Source organism: Panulirus ornatus, chromosome 62 (genome assembly GCF_036320965.1).
Source record: "Panulirus ornatus isolate Po-2019 chromosome 62, ASM3632096v1, whole genome shotgun sequence".
NCBI classification, from domain to species: Eukaryota; Metazoa; Arthropoda; class Malacostraca; order Decapoda; family Palinuridae; genus Panulirus; species Panulirus ornatus.
Genome location: NC_092285.1, coordinates 12,397,603 through 12,410,932, shown reverse-complemented (window position 1 = coordinate 12,410,932; position 13,330 = coordinate 12,397,603). Strand labels below are relative to the sequence as shown.

At 41.7% G+C, this 13,330-nt stretch overlaps 1 protein-coding gene across 1 annotated transcript in view; it reads left to right on the top strand.

The window, feature by feature from the left end:
* The window catches only part of LOC139745702 (uncharacterized), a 130,254-nt gene that overhangs the window by 36,549 nt on the left and 80,375 nt on the right, over positions 1 to 13,330 (top strand). The window contains exon 5 of the mRNA XM_071656140.1: positions 11,372 to 11,392. Within this exon, the coding sequence (XP_071512241.1) occupies positions 11,372 to 11,392 (21 nt within the window). The remainder of the gene's footprint in view (positions 1 to 11,371; positions 11,393 to 13,330) is intronic.

Below are 13,330 nucleotides of genomic sequence, written 5' to 3'. Positions count from 1 at the left end.
GGTAGTGTCAAGTACATAGGACTGAGCCTTAGAGGGAAAATTCTCTGTTGGCCCTGTTACTCTATTCCTTCTTTTGGAAAAGTAAAAACTGGAAGGGACGAGTTCCAGCCCCCTGTTTCCCCCCATTTAGTTGCCTTCTATGACATACAGGGAATATATGGGAAGTATTTGTTCTTTCTTAACCTCAGAGCATCAGATTGGGTAGGAGCAGCAGTGTGGTTTCAGAAGTGGTAGAGGATGTGTAGATCAGACGTTTGCTCTGAAGAATGTGTATGAGAGGTATTTAGAAAAACAGATGGATTTGTATGTAGCATTTATTTATCTGGAGAAGGCATATGATAGGGCTGATAGAGATGCTTTGTGGAAGGTCTTGATAGTGTATGGTATGGGAGGTAAGTTGCTAGAAGCAGAGAATTTTTTATCAAGGGTGTAAGGCATGTTTACGAGTAGGAAGAGAGGAGAGTGATTGGTTTCCAGTGAAGGTAGGTCTGCAGCAGGGATGTGTGATGTCCCCATGGTTGTTTAAGGAGGTAAATGTGAGAGTTTTGGAGAGAGGGGCGAGTATGCAGTCTGTTGGGGATGAGAAGGCCTGGAGAGAGAGTCTGGTTGTTCACTGATGATACAGCACTGGTGGCAGATTCAAGTGAGAAACTGCAGAAGTTTGTGACTGAGTTTGGAAAAGTGTGTGAAAGGAGAAAGTTGAGAGTAAATGAGAATAAGAGCAAGGTCTCTAGGTTCAGCAGGGTTGAGGGACAAGTTGGGATGTGAGTTTGAATGGAGAAAGATTGGAGGAAGGGAAGTGCTTTATATATCTTAGCAGCAAAGGGAACCATGGAAGTGGAAGTGAGTCATAGGGTGGGTGAGGGGGCAAAGGTTCTGGGAGCAATGAAGAATGTGTGGAAAGAGAAAACGTTATCTTGGAGTGCATAGATGGATATGTTTAAAGGAATAGTAGTTCCAGCAATATTATATGGTTCCAAGGCATGGGCTATAGATAGGGCTGTATGAAGGAGGGTGGATGGGTTGGAATTGAAATGTTTGAGGACAGTATGTGGTGTGAGGTGGTTTTATTGAGTAAGTAATGAAAGGGTAAGAGAGAGGTGTGGTAATAAAAAGAGTGTGGTTGAGAGAGGAGAAGAGGGTGTGTTAAATGGTTTGGACATATGGAGAGATGAGCGAGGAAGGGTTGACAAAGAGGATATATGTGTCAGAGGTGGAGGGAAGAAGGAGAAGCTGGAGACCAAATCATAGATGGAAGGATGGAGTGAAAAAGATTTTGAGTGATTTGGGCCTTCACATGCAGGAGGGTGAGAGGCATGTAAGGAATAGAGTGAATTGGAATGGTGTGGTATACTGGGGTCAGCGTGTTGTCAATGGATCGAACCAGGGCATGTTAAATGTCTGGGGTAAACCATGGGAAGGACTGTGGGGCCTGGATATGGATAGGGAACTGTAGTTTTGGTGCATACACTTGACAGCTAGAGACTGAGTGTGAATGAACGTGGCCTTTTTTTGTGTTTTACTTGTGCTTCCTTGCTGACGCAGTTGGTGGCAGTTCTGTTTCCTGTGGGGATTGGGTGGTGCCCGGAATGGATGGAGGCAAGTAAGTACGAATATATTCATGTGTATATATACATATATACATATATTATCCCTGGGGATAGGGGTGAAAGAATACTTCCCACGTATTCCTCGCGTGTCGTAGAAAGCGACTAGAGGGGACGGGAGCGGGGGGCCAGAAATCATCCCCTCCTTGTATTAACTTTCTAAAACGGGAAACAGAAGGAGGAGTCACGCGGGGAGTGCTCATCCTCCTCGAAGGCTCAGAGTGGGGTGCCTAAATGTGTGTGGATGTAACCAAGATGTGAAAAAAGGAGAGATAGGTAGTATGTTTGAGGAAAGGAACCTGGATGTTTTGGCTCTGAGTGAAACGAAGCTCAAGGGTAAAGGGGAAGAGTGGTTTGGGAATGTCTGGGGAGTAAAGTCAGGGGTTAGTGAGAGGACAAGAGCAAGGGAAGGAGTAGCAATACTCCTGAAACAGGAGTTGTGGGAGTATGTGATAGAGTGTAAGAAAGTAAATTCTCGATTAATATGGGTAAAACTGAAAGTTGATGGAGAGAGGTGGGTGATTATTGGTGCATATGCACCTGGGCATGAGAAGAAAGATCAAGAGAGGCAAGTGTTTTGGGAGCAGCTGAATGAGTGTGTTAGTGGTTTTGATGCACGAGACCGGGTTATAGTGATGGGTGATTTGAATGCAAAGGTGAGTAATGTGGCAGTTGAGGGAATAATTGGTATACATGGGGTGTTCAGTGTTGTAAATGGAAATGGTGAAGAGCTTGTAGATTTATGTGCTGAAAAAGGACTGATGATTGGGAATACCTGGTTTAAAAAGCGAGATATACATAAGTATACTTATGTAAGTAGGAGAGATGGCCAGAGAGCGTTATTGGATTACGTGTTAATTGACAGGCGCGCGAAAGAGAGACTTTTGGATGTTAATGTGCTGAGAGGTGCAACTGGAGGGATGTCTGATCATTATCTTGTGGAGGCTAAGGTGAAGATTTGTATGGGTTTTCAGAAAAGAAGAGTGAATGTTGGGGTGAAGAGGGTGGTGAGAGTAAGTGAGCTTGAGAAGGAGACCAGTGTGAGGAAGTACCAGGAGAGACTGAGTACAGAATGGAAAAAGGTGAGAACAATGGAAGCAAGGGGAGTGGGGGAGGAATGGGATGTACTTAGGGAATCAGTGATGGATTGCGCAAAAGATGCTTGTGGCATGAGAAGAGTGGGAGGTGGGTTGATTAGAAAGGGTAGTGAGTGGTGGGATGAAGAAGTAAGAGTATTAGTGAAAGAGAAGAGAGAGGCATTTGGACGATTTTTGCAGGGAAAAAATGCAATTGAGTGGGAGATGTATAAAAGAAAGAGACAGGAGGTCAAGAGAAAGGTGCAAGAGGTGAAAAAAAGGGCAAATGAGAGTTGGGGTGAGAGAGTATCATTAAATTTTAGGGAGAATAAAAAGATGTTCTGGAAGGAGGTAAATAAAGTGCGTAAGACAAGGGAGCAAATGGGAACTTCAGTGAAGGGCGCAAATGGGGAGGTGATAACAAGTAGTGGTGATGTGAGAAGGAGATGGAGTGAGTATTTTGAAGGTTTGTTGAATGTGTTTGATGATAGAGTGGCAGATATAGGGTGTTTTGGTCGAGGTGGTGTGCAAAGTGAGAGGGTTAGGGAAAATGATTTGGTAAACAGAGAAGAGGTAGTGAAAGCTTTGCGGAAGATGAAAGCCGGCAAGGCAGCAGGTTTGGATGGTATTGCAGTGGAATTTATTAAAAATGGGGGTGACTGTATTGTTGACTGGTTGGTAAGGTTATTTAATGTATGTATGACTCATGGTGAGGTGCCTGAGGATTGGCGGAATGCGTGCATAGTGCCATTGTACAAAGGCAAAGGGGATAAGAGTGAGTGCTCAAATTACAGAGGTATAAGTTTGTTGAGTATTCCTGGTAAATTATATGGGAGGGTATTGATTGAGAGGGTGAAGGCATGTACAGAGCATCAGATTGGGGAAGAGCAGTGTGGTTTCAGAAGTGGTAGAGGATGTGTGGATCAGGTGTTTGCTTTGAAGAATGTATGTGAGAAATACTTAGAAAAGCAAATGGATTTGTATGTAGCATTTATGGATCTGGAGAAGGCATATGATAGAGTTGATAGAGATGCTCTGTGGAAGGTATTAAGAATATATGGTGTGGGAGGAAAGTTGTTAGAAGCAGTGAAAAGTTTTTATCGAGGATGTAAGGCATGTGTACGTGTAGGAAGAGAGGAAAGTGATTGGTTCTCAGTGAATGTAGGTTTGCGGCAGGGTTGTTTAATTTGTTTATGGATGGGGTTGTTAGGGAGGTAGATGCAAGAGTTTTGGAAAGAGGGGCAAGTATGAAGTCTGTTGGGGATGAGAGAGCTTGGGAGGTGAGTCAGTTGTTGTTCGCTGATGACACAGCGCTGGTGGCTGATTCATGTGAGAAACTGCAGAAGCTGGTGACTGAGTTTGGTAAAGTGTGTGGAAGAAGAAAGTTAAGAGTAAATGTGAATAAGAGCAAGGTTATTAGGTACAGTAGGGTTGAGGGTCAAGTCAATTGGGAGGTGAGTTTGAATGGAGAAAAACTGGAGGAAGTGAAGTGTTTTAGATATCTGGGAGTGGATCTGGCAGCGGATGGAACCATGGAAGCGGAAGTGGATCATAGGGTGGGGGAGGGGGCGAAAATTCTGGGGGCCTTGAAGAATGTGTGGAAGTCGAGAACATTATCTCGGAAAGCAAAAATGGGTATGTTTGAAGGAATAGTGGCTCCAACAATGTTGTATGGTTGTGAGGCGTGGGCTATGGATAGAGTTGTGTGCAGGAGGATGGATGTGCTGGAAATGAGATGTTTGAGGACAATATGTGGTGTGAGGTGGTTTGATCGAGTGAGTAACGTAAGGGTAAGAGAGATGTGTGGAAATAAAAAGAGCGTGGTTGAGAGAGCAGAAGAGGGTGTTTTAAATGGTTTGGACATATGGAGAGATGAGCGAGGAAGGGTTGACAAAGAGGATATATGTGTCAGAGGTGGAGGGAAGAAGGAGAAGCTGGAGACCAAATCATAGATGGAAGGATGGAGTGAAAAAGATTTTGGGTGATTTGGGCCTTCACATGCAGGAGGGTGAGAGGCATGTAAGGAATAGAGTGAATTGGAATGGTGTGGTATACTGGGGTCAGCGTGTTGTCAATGGATCGAACCAGGGCATGTTAAATGTCTGGGGTAAACCATGGGAAGGACTGTGGGGCCTGGATATGGATAGGGAACTGTAGTTTTGGTGCATACACTTGACAGCTAGAGACTGAGTGTGAATGAACGTGGCCTTTTTTTGTGTTTTACTTGTGCTTCCTTGCTGACGCAGTTGGTGGCAGTTCTGTTTCCTGTGGGGATTGGGTGGTGCCCGGAATGGATGGAGGCAAGTAAGTACGAATATATTCATGTGTATATATACATATATACATATATTATCCCTGGGGATAGGGGTGAAAGAATACTTCCCACGTATTCCTCGCGTGTCGTAGAAAGCGACTAGAGGGGACGGGAGCGGGGGGCCAGAAATCATCCCCTCCTTGTATTAACTTTCTAAAACGGGAAACAGAAGAAGGAGTCACGCGGGGAGTGCTCATCCTCCTCGAAGGCTCAGAGTGGGGTGCCTAAATGTGTGTGGATGTAACCAAGATGTGAAAAAAGGAGAGATAGGTAGTATGTTTGAGGAAAGGAACCTGGATGTTTTGGCTCTGAGTGAAACGAAGCTCAAGGGTAAAGGGGAAGAGTGGTTTGGGAATGTCTGGGGAGTAAAGTCAGGGGTTAGTGAGAGGACAAGAGCAAGGGAAGGAGTAGCAATACTCCTGAAACAGGAGTTGTGGGAGTATGTGATAGAGTGTAAGAAAGTAAATTCTCGATTAATATGGGTAAAACTGAAAGTTGATGGAGAGAGGTGGGTGATTATTGGTGCATATGCACCTGGGCATGAGAAGAAAGATCAAGAGAGGCAAGTGTTTTGGGAGCAGCTGAATGAGTGTGTTAGTGGTTTTGATGCACGAGACCGGGTTATAGTGATGGGTGATTTGAATGCAAAGGTGAGTAATGTGGCAGTTGAGGGAATAATTGGTATACATGGGGTGTTCAGTGTTGTAAATGGAAATGGTGAAGAGCTTGTAGATTTATGTGCTGAAAAAGGACTGATGATTGGGAATACCTGGTTTAAAAAGCGAGATATACATAAGTATACTTATGTAAGTAGGAGAGATGGCCAGAGAGCGTTATTGGATTACGTGTTAATTGACAGGCGCGCGAAAGAGAGACTTTTGGATGTTAATGTGCTGAGAGGTGCAACTGGAGGGATGTCTGATCATTATCTTGTGGAGGCTAAGGTGAAGATTTGTATGGGTTTTCAGAAAAGAAGAGTGAATGTTGGGGTGAAGAGGGTGGTGAGAGTAAGTGAGCTTGAGAAGGAGACCAGTGTGAGGAAGTACCAGGAGAGACTGAGTACAGAATGGAAAAAGGTGAGAACAATGGAAGCAAGGGGAGTGGGGGAGGAATGGGATGTACTTAGGGAATCAGTGATGGATTGCGCAAAAGATGCTTGTGGCATGAGAAGAGTGGGAGGTGGGTTGATTAGAAAGGGTAGTGAGTGGTGGGATGAAGAAGTAAGAGTATTAGTGAAAGAGAAGAGAGAGGCATTTGGACGATTTTTGCAGGGAAAAAATGCAATTGAGTGGGAGATGTATAAAAGAAAGAGACAGGAGGTCAAGAGAAAGGTGCAAGAGGTGAAAAAAAGGGCAAATGAGAGTTGGGGTGAGAGAGTATCATTAAATTTTAGGGAGAATAAAAAGATGTTCTGGAAGGAGGTAAATAAAGTGCGTAAGACAAGGGAGCAAATGGGAACTTCAGTGAAGGGCGCAAATGGGGAGGTGATAACAAGTAGTGGTGATGTGAGAAGGAGATGGAGTGAGTATTTTGAAGGTTTGTTGAATGTGTTTGATGATAGAGTGGCAGATATAGGGTGTTTTGGTCGAGGTGGTGTGCAAAGTGAGAGGGTTAGGGAAAATGATTTGGTAAACAGAGAAGAGGTAGTGAAAGCTTTGCGGAAGATGAAAGCCGGCAAGGCAGCAGGTTTGGATGGTATTGCAGTGGAATTTATTAAAAATGGGGGTGACTGTATTGTTGACTGGTTGGTAAGGTTATTTAATGTATGTATGACTCATGGTGAGGTGCCTGAGGATTGGCGGAATGCGTGCATAGTGCCATTGTACAAAGGCAAAGGGGATAAGAGTGAGTGCTCAAATTACAGAGGTATAAGTTTGTTGAGTATTCCTGGTAAATTATATGGGAGGGTATTGATTGAGAGGGTGAAGGCATGTACAGAGCATCAGATTGGGGAAGAGCAGTGTGGTTTCAGAAGTGGTAGAGGATGTGTGGATCAGGTGTTTGCTTTGAAGAATGTATGTGAGAAATACTTAGAAAAGCAAATGGATTTGTATGTAGCATTTATGGATCTGGAGAAGGCATATGATAGAGTTGATAGAGATGCTCTGTGGAAGGTATTAAGAATATATGGTGTGGGAGGAAAGTTGTTAGAAGCAGTGAAAAGTTTTTATCGAGGATGTAAGGCATGTGTACGTGTAGGAAGAGAGGAAAGTGATTGGTTCTCAGTGAATGTAGGTTTGCGGCAGGGTTGTTTAATTTGTTTATGGATGGGGTTGTTAGGGAGGTAGATGCAAGAGTTTTGGAAAGAGGGGCAAGTATGAAGTCTGTTGGGGATGAGAGAGCTTGGGAGGTGAGTCAGTTGTTGTTCGCTGATGACACAGCGCTGGTGGCTGATTCATGTGAGAAACTGCAGAAGCTGGTGACTGAGTTTGGTAAAGTGTGTGGAAGAAGAAAGTTAAGAGTAAATGTGAATAAGAGCAAGGTTATTAGGTACAGTAGGGTTGAGGGTCAAGTCAATTGGGAGGTGAGTTTGAATGGAGAAAAACTGGAGGAAGTGAAGTGTTTTAGATATCTGGGAGTGGATCTGGCAGCGGATGGAACCATGGAAGCGGAAGTGGATCATAGGGTGGGGGAGGGGGCGAAAATTCTGGGGGCCTTGAAGAATGTGTGGAAGTCGAGAACATTATCTCGGAAAGCAAAAATGGGTATGTTTGAAGGAATAGTGGCTCCAACAATGTTGTATGGTTGTGAGGCGTGGGCTATGGATAGAGTTGTGTGCAGGAGGATGGATGTGCTGGAAATGAGATGTTTGAGGACAATATGTGGTGTGAGGTGGTTTGATCGAGTGAGTAACGTAAGGGTAAGAGAGATGTGTGGAAATAAAAAGAGCGTGGTTGAGAGAGCAGAAGAGGGTGTTTTGAAGTGGTTTGGGCACATGGAGAGGATGAGTGAGGAAAGATTGACCAAGAGGATATATGTGTCGGAGGTGGAGGGAGCAAGGAGAAGAGGGAGACCAAATTTGAGGTGGAAAGATGGAGTGAAAAAGATTTTGTGTGATCGGGGCCTGAACATGCAGGAGGGTGAAAGGAGGGCAAGGAATAGAGTGAATTGGAGCAATGTGGTATACCGGGGTTGACGTGCTGTCAGTGGATTGAATCAAGGCATGTGAAGCGTCTGGGGTAAACCATGGAAAGCTGTGTAGGTATGTATATTTGCGTGTGTGGACGTATGTATATACATGTGTATGGGGGGGGGTTGGGCCATTTCTTTCGTCTGTTTCCTTGCGCTACCTCGCAAACGCGGGAGACAGCGACAAAGTATTAAAAAAAAAAAAAAAAAAAATACATATATATCTGTGTATGTGCATATGTTGATATGTATATGGATATACATGTATGTGTGTATGTGTGTATATATGAGTGGATGGGTCTTTCTTCGTCTGTTTCCTGGCGCTACCTTGCTGATGCGGGAATCAGTGATCGAGTATGATAGATGAAATATATGATCATTTTTGATTGCCGTTTCCCACATCAGCAATGTAGCACCAGGAAACAGATGAAGAACAACCCATCCTCTCATACATATATGTACATAAATGCCCATACATGTACATATACATACACATACATATACATATCAGCATATACACATATACATACATATACATACACATACACAGATATATACATATCTACACATGTACATATTCATACTTGCTTACCTTTAATCCATTTCCGGTGCCACCCCGCCCCACAGGAAACAGCATCACTACCCCCTGTTTCAGCAAGGTCGCACCAGGAAAACAGACAAAAAAGGCCACATTTGTTCATGCTCGGTCTTTAACTGTCATGTGTAATGCACCAAAGCCACAGCTCCCTTTCTACATCCAGGCCCCACAGACCTTTCCATGGTCTACCCCAGATGTTTCACATGCCCTAGTTCAGTCCATTGATAGCACATCATCCCCAGTATACCACATTGTTCCAGTTCACTCTTTTCTGTGCAATCCTTGCACCCTCCTGTATGTTCAGGTCCTGATCACTCAACATTTTTTTCACTCCATCCTTCCACCTCCAGTTTGGTTTCCTTGTTCTCCTTTTTCCCTCCACTTCTGACATATATATCCTCTTTGTCAGCCTTTCCTCACTCATTCTCTCCTTATGTCCAAACATATGTCCACAGAGAACTCTCCCTCCCCCTCCATGCTTGAGTCAGTGTCCACTGTGATTTCCACTGCTCCTCCCCTAGTGATATCTTCCACTGTCTTCTCACTGAGATAGTTTGTTAGGGGCATCCTGGCCTTCACTTTCCAAGTCATATATTAAAGTATTCTTTACCTAGCCTTCTGTCCCTAAAAGAATATCTGCTGTGGTTTCCTTACTATTTTCTAAGGTACTTTCCATGATATTCTTATCACCTTTTCAACACCTGAGCCTGTGTCTACTCTGGCTTCCTGTACACATCCCATAGTATTTCCTGACTAACTCTCTGTAGCTGTGTTGATGCCCCTAGAGCTGTCTAAATCACTCTTTGGTTTAACATTCCCCATTTTTGAGTTTGTCTGAGTGTGGGTTGGGAGTGTCATTACATGAGTTTTCCTGTATGGTGAAGAGTGAGGCTAATTACTTTCTAAATGTTTCCCTGTCATCTGCAGAGGTCTGTGGAATATCTTTATGTAAGGATAAGGTGAATGTCTAGAACATATCCATTGCAATCACCATCTTCCTGCAGAGCACTTTGACTGCTCTGGTTTTTTGGCCTAAGTTTGTGCCGTTGAAGTGTGAAGTTTACAAAAAGATATGCTTGAGATTCAGATATTGTCTGCTTAAGGCAGACTTGCATATGAAAGAGGTCACAGTCATTTTTTTAGATAGGAATTTTACTCACAACTTTTGTGCATCAAATATCTATATTCTGTTCTTTCAGTGTCAGGTCATTTGTCCCAATATTTTCATATAACTTATGAGGCTCATTGAAACACTACTGGTTACTCTAATATGTCTCCTGTTACCTCCTGTTTGGGTATATTTTGATACACTGAAGGAGTCACCCTTCTTATTCTTTCTAGGAAGTTTCTTTTTGATACTTTTCTCCTATGGGGGAATGATGTCAGACACATGAAGTCCAAAAATACGGTCCATCCATGATTTTTTATTATAGGCCATTGCACAACCATAGAATAAAAAAAAGATTTGTAAGTTCTTACTCAGAAATCATGTTGCCTATCCAGTTGATAATTTTTGCTTTAAGGGTGACTTATTGTGTGCAAATCAGTTTTCCAGTATTATGCACATTGTTTGTTAGTGGTACTGGCCTGATTTTTTTTTCTTTTTTTTTTTTGATACTTTACTGATCGTCTGAATTTACACATTTTCTCTCATTTTTGCAATAAGTAGGAATGACCTAGGTATTCTCCAAGCTCTTGATACCAGTCCTGTGAGTTCTTTATTATCATAGATAGCTTGCTATTGTTTTTGGACACTTTGGAAAGATGACACAATAGTTTAGGGGTCATTTTTATCTTTAGAACTCTTCATGAGGTCATTTGTTTTTTGTCAAATGACCCCTCAGCTCTATAGGTCTCTCCTTCCTCACAACCTTGTATTATTGGAGGTAATATACCTAAGTAACCCACCATGTTGACTGGCATAAGTTAACTATCAGTATTTTGCTCATAATCTGCTCTTTATAGAGTTATGGGATGTTGTAAATTTCATATTTTCCTTTCCACTATACTTTTTCTAGTTTCTGTGCTTTGTCTTCTTAATTTTGTTGTACTCATCTTGCTGATTCCCTTCAGATGCTGTTTGGTTATTGTTAAACTTCTTAGTTTGCTTGGATGATCTCTGAAATAAGCAGTTTTAAACTCCAGTTCCTGTTTGTTTCTTACTGATTGATTTGCAGTTGTCAATACTACTATTTCATTTTTCTATAATTATCAAATTATCCTGATCATTTATTTTCTTAGGTCATTTTGCATTCCATTTTTTTATTTCTTCATCTTGATTTGCTATGTGGAGTTTTTCCACATTCTCATTCCTCAGTCATCATTTAGTTCTGTTTTTTCAGTGAAAACACCCTTTGAATTTTTTATGGCTGTCTGTGTGTATGTTTGACTGTTTGTGCATTTGCTATTTTATGTATTTGCAAGTTTATGGATATTGTACTCATAAAATTCATAATCAAAATTTGGTATGGAGAAAACAGAAGACCAGTTTTTGAGGTAGAGAGTGATGTATAAGAATTATTTTATGATAGATATGGCCATAGTATTGTTGATTAGGAAGACAAAAGAGTGACTTAAAGTTACTACTATTACCCCAGATACATATTTTCAAAAAAGATTTTCAATCATTATTTTTTTCTCATTATAGGCTGGACGGATGTTGTTCAGTGTATGTATTTCATTTATTTGAAGTCGCTGTATTGTAAGCTATGTATTTGTAGAAGTAACATATTTGTAGGATTGTAGTTAGACATCTCTGAGTCATTTCATTAGTGTCTCTTCCCCATGTCGATAGATAACTTATGTTGTAAATAGACGTATTTAGTCGACTTAAACATGATAAGTTTGTGCTATATATTGATGTATGAAATTCATTGGCCCATTGACTGCTGATGTGCTATATATGGTACAGGCTTGCTTTGCCAGTTGACTGCAGTTGTACTGCACACAGTCTAGGGCAAATGAAAAATCCCAGATGCAGCAAATAGTGGAGTATTGAGTCAGAAACCAGTTATTGGCATCTCTTACAATGTTTCCACATTCTTCACAATTTTTTTACTCAGAACTCAGTAACCATGGAAATGCCCTTGGAGGTATTACCTCATTTTTTGTTGTTGCCCAGGCAGCTAGAGAAATATAGATACAGTGATGTGTGTATGTTTATATAGAAAATTGAATTAGATTTATATAAGTAAATGAACGCTCATTTTTGGGAATTACAATATGTTTTTATAGTGAGATTTATGCTTATTTTGGTATTATACCATGGATGCATCATAGATCTTGCTGTGTTGTAACTTGAACATTTATTCATTTGATGATTTTTACATGCACACAATTAACTTTTTTCATACTTGATCGCCATTTCCCACTTTAGTGAGGAAGCACATGGAACAGACGAAGAAAGACCATACCCGCTCGCATCCATTCTTTAGCTGTCATGTGTAATGCCATGAAGCCACAGCTTCCTATCCAAAACGAGGCCCCACATCCTTTCTGAGGTTTTCTCTGGATGCTTCACATGCCCTAGTTCAGAGCAATGATAGCTTGTTGACCCCTGTATACCACATAATTCCAATTCACTTGATTCCATACTCACTTTTCACGTTCCTGCATGTTCAGCCCCCAGTTGCTCATAATCTATTTTACTCCATCCTTCCATCTCCAAGTTGGATTTCCATTCTGCATGTTCCCTCCACTTCTAATACATATATCTTCTTTGTAGATCTTTCCTCACTCATTCTCTCCATATGGCTAAACCATTTCAGTACACCCTCTTTAGCTATCTCAACTAAACTCTTGTTATTACCACACCTTTCTCTTACCATTACATTACTTATTCAATGAAACAGTTTCACTCCACTTATTTTCCGCTTGCATTTCATTTACAACACATTCATCCTTCTTCAAACCGCCTTATCTGTTGCCCATGCCTCTCATCTCTATGATAGTGTTGGGGTACTATACTTTTAAACATAACCATTTTAGCCCTCGCAGATTCTCCTTTCCTGTTTTACTTTTCCAAAAGAAAGAATAGAGAAGGGGGCCAAATCAAGATTTATCCTCTAAGGCTCATTTATCTGTTCTTAACTCAACTTCGCTAATGCAAGGAATGATGAGTATGTATAAAAAAGATATATATTATTTATTTATTTATTATGCTTTGTCGCTGTCTGCTGCATTAGCGAGGTAGTGCAAGGAAACAGACGAAAGAATGGCCCAACCCAACCACATACACATGTATATACATACACGTCCACACACACACATATACATACTTATGCATTTCGACATAAAAGCTTTGCAGAAGATGAAAGCTGGCAAGGCAGCAGGTTTGGATGGTATTGCAGTGGAAATTATGAAAAAAGGGGGTGACTGTATTGTTGACTGGTTGGTAAGGTTATTTAATGTATGTATGATTCTTGGTGAGGTGCCTGAGGATTGGTGGAATGCATGCATTGTGCCATTGTATAAAGGCAAAGGGGATAAGATTGAGTGCTCAAATTACAGAGGTATAAGTTTCTTGAGTATTCCAGGTAAATTATATGGGAGGGTATTGATTGAGAGGGTGAAGGCATGTACAGAGCATCAGATTGGGGAAGAGCAG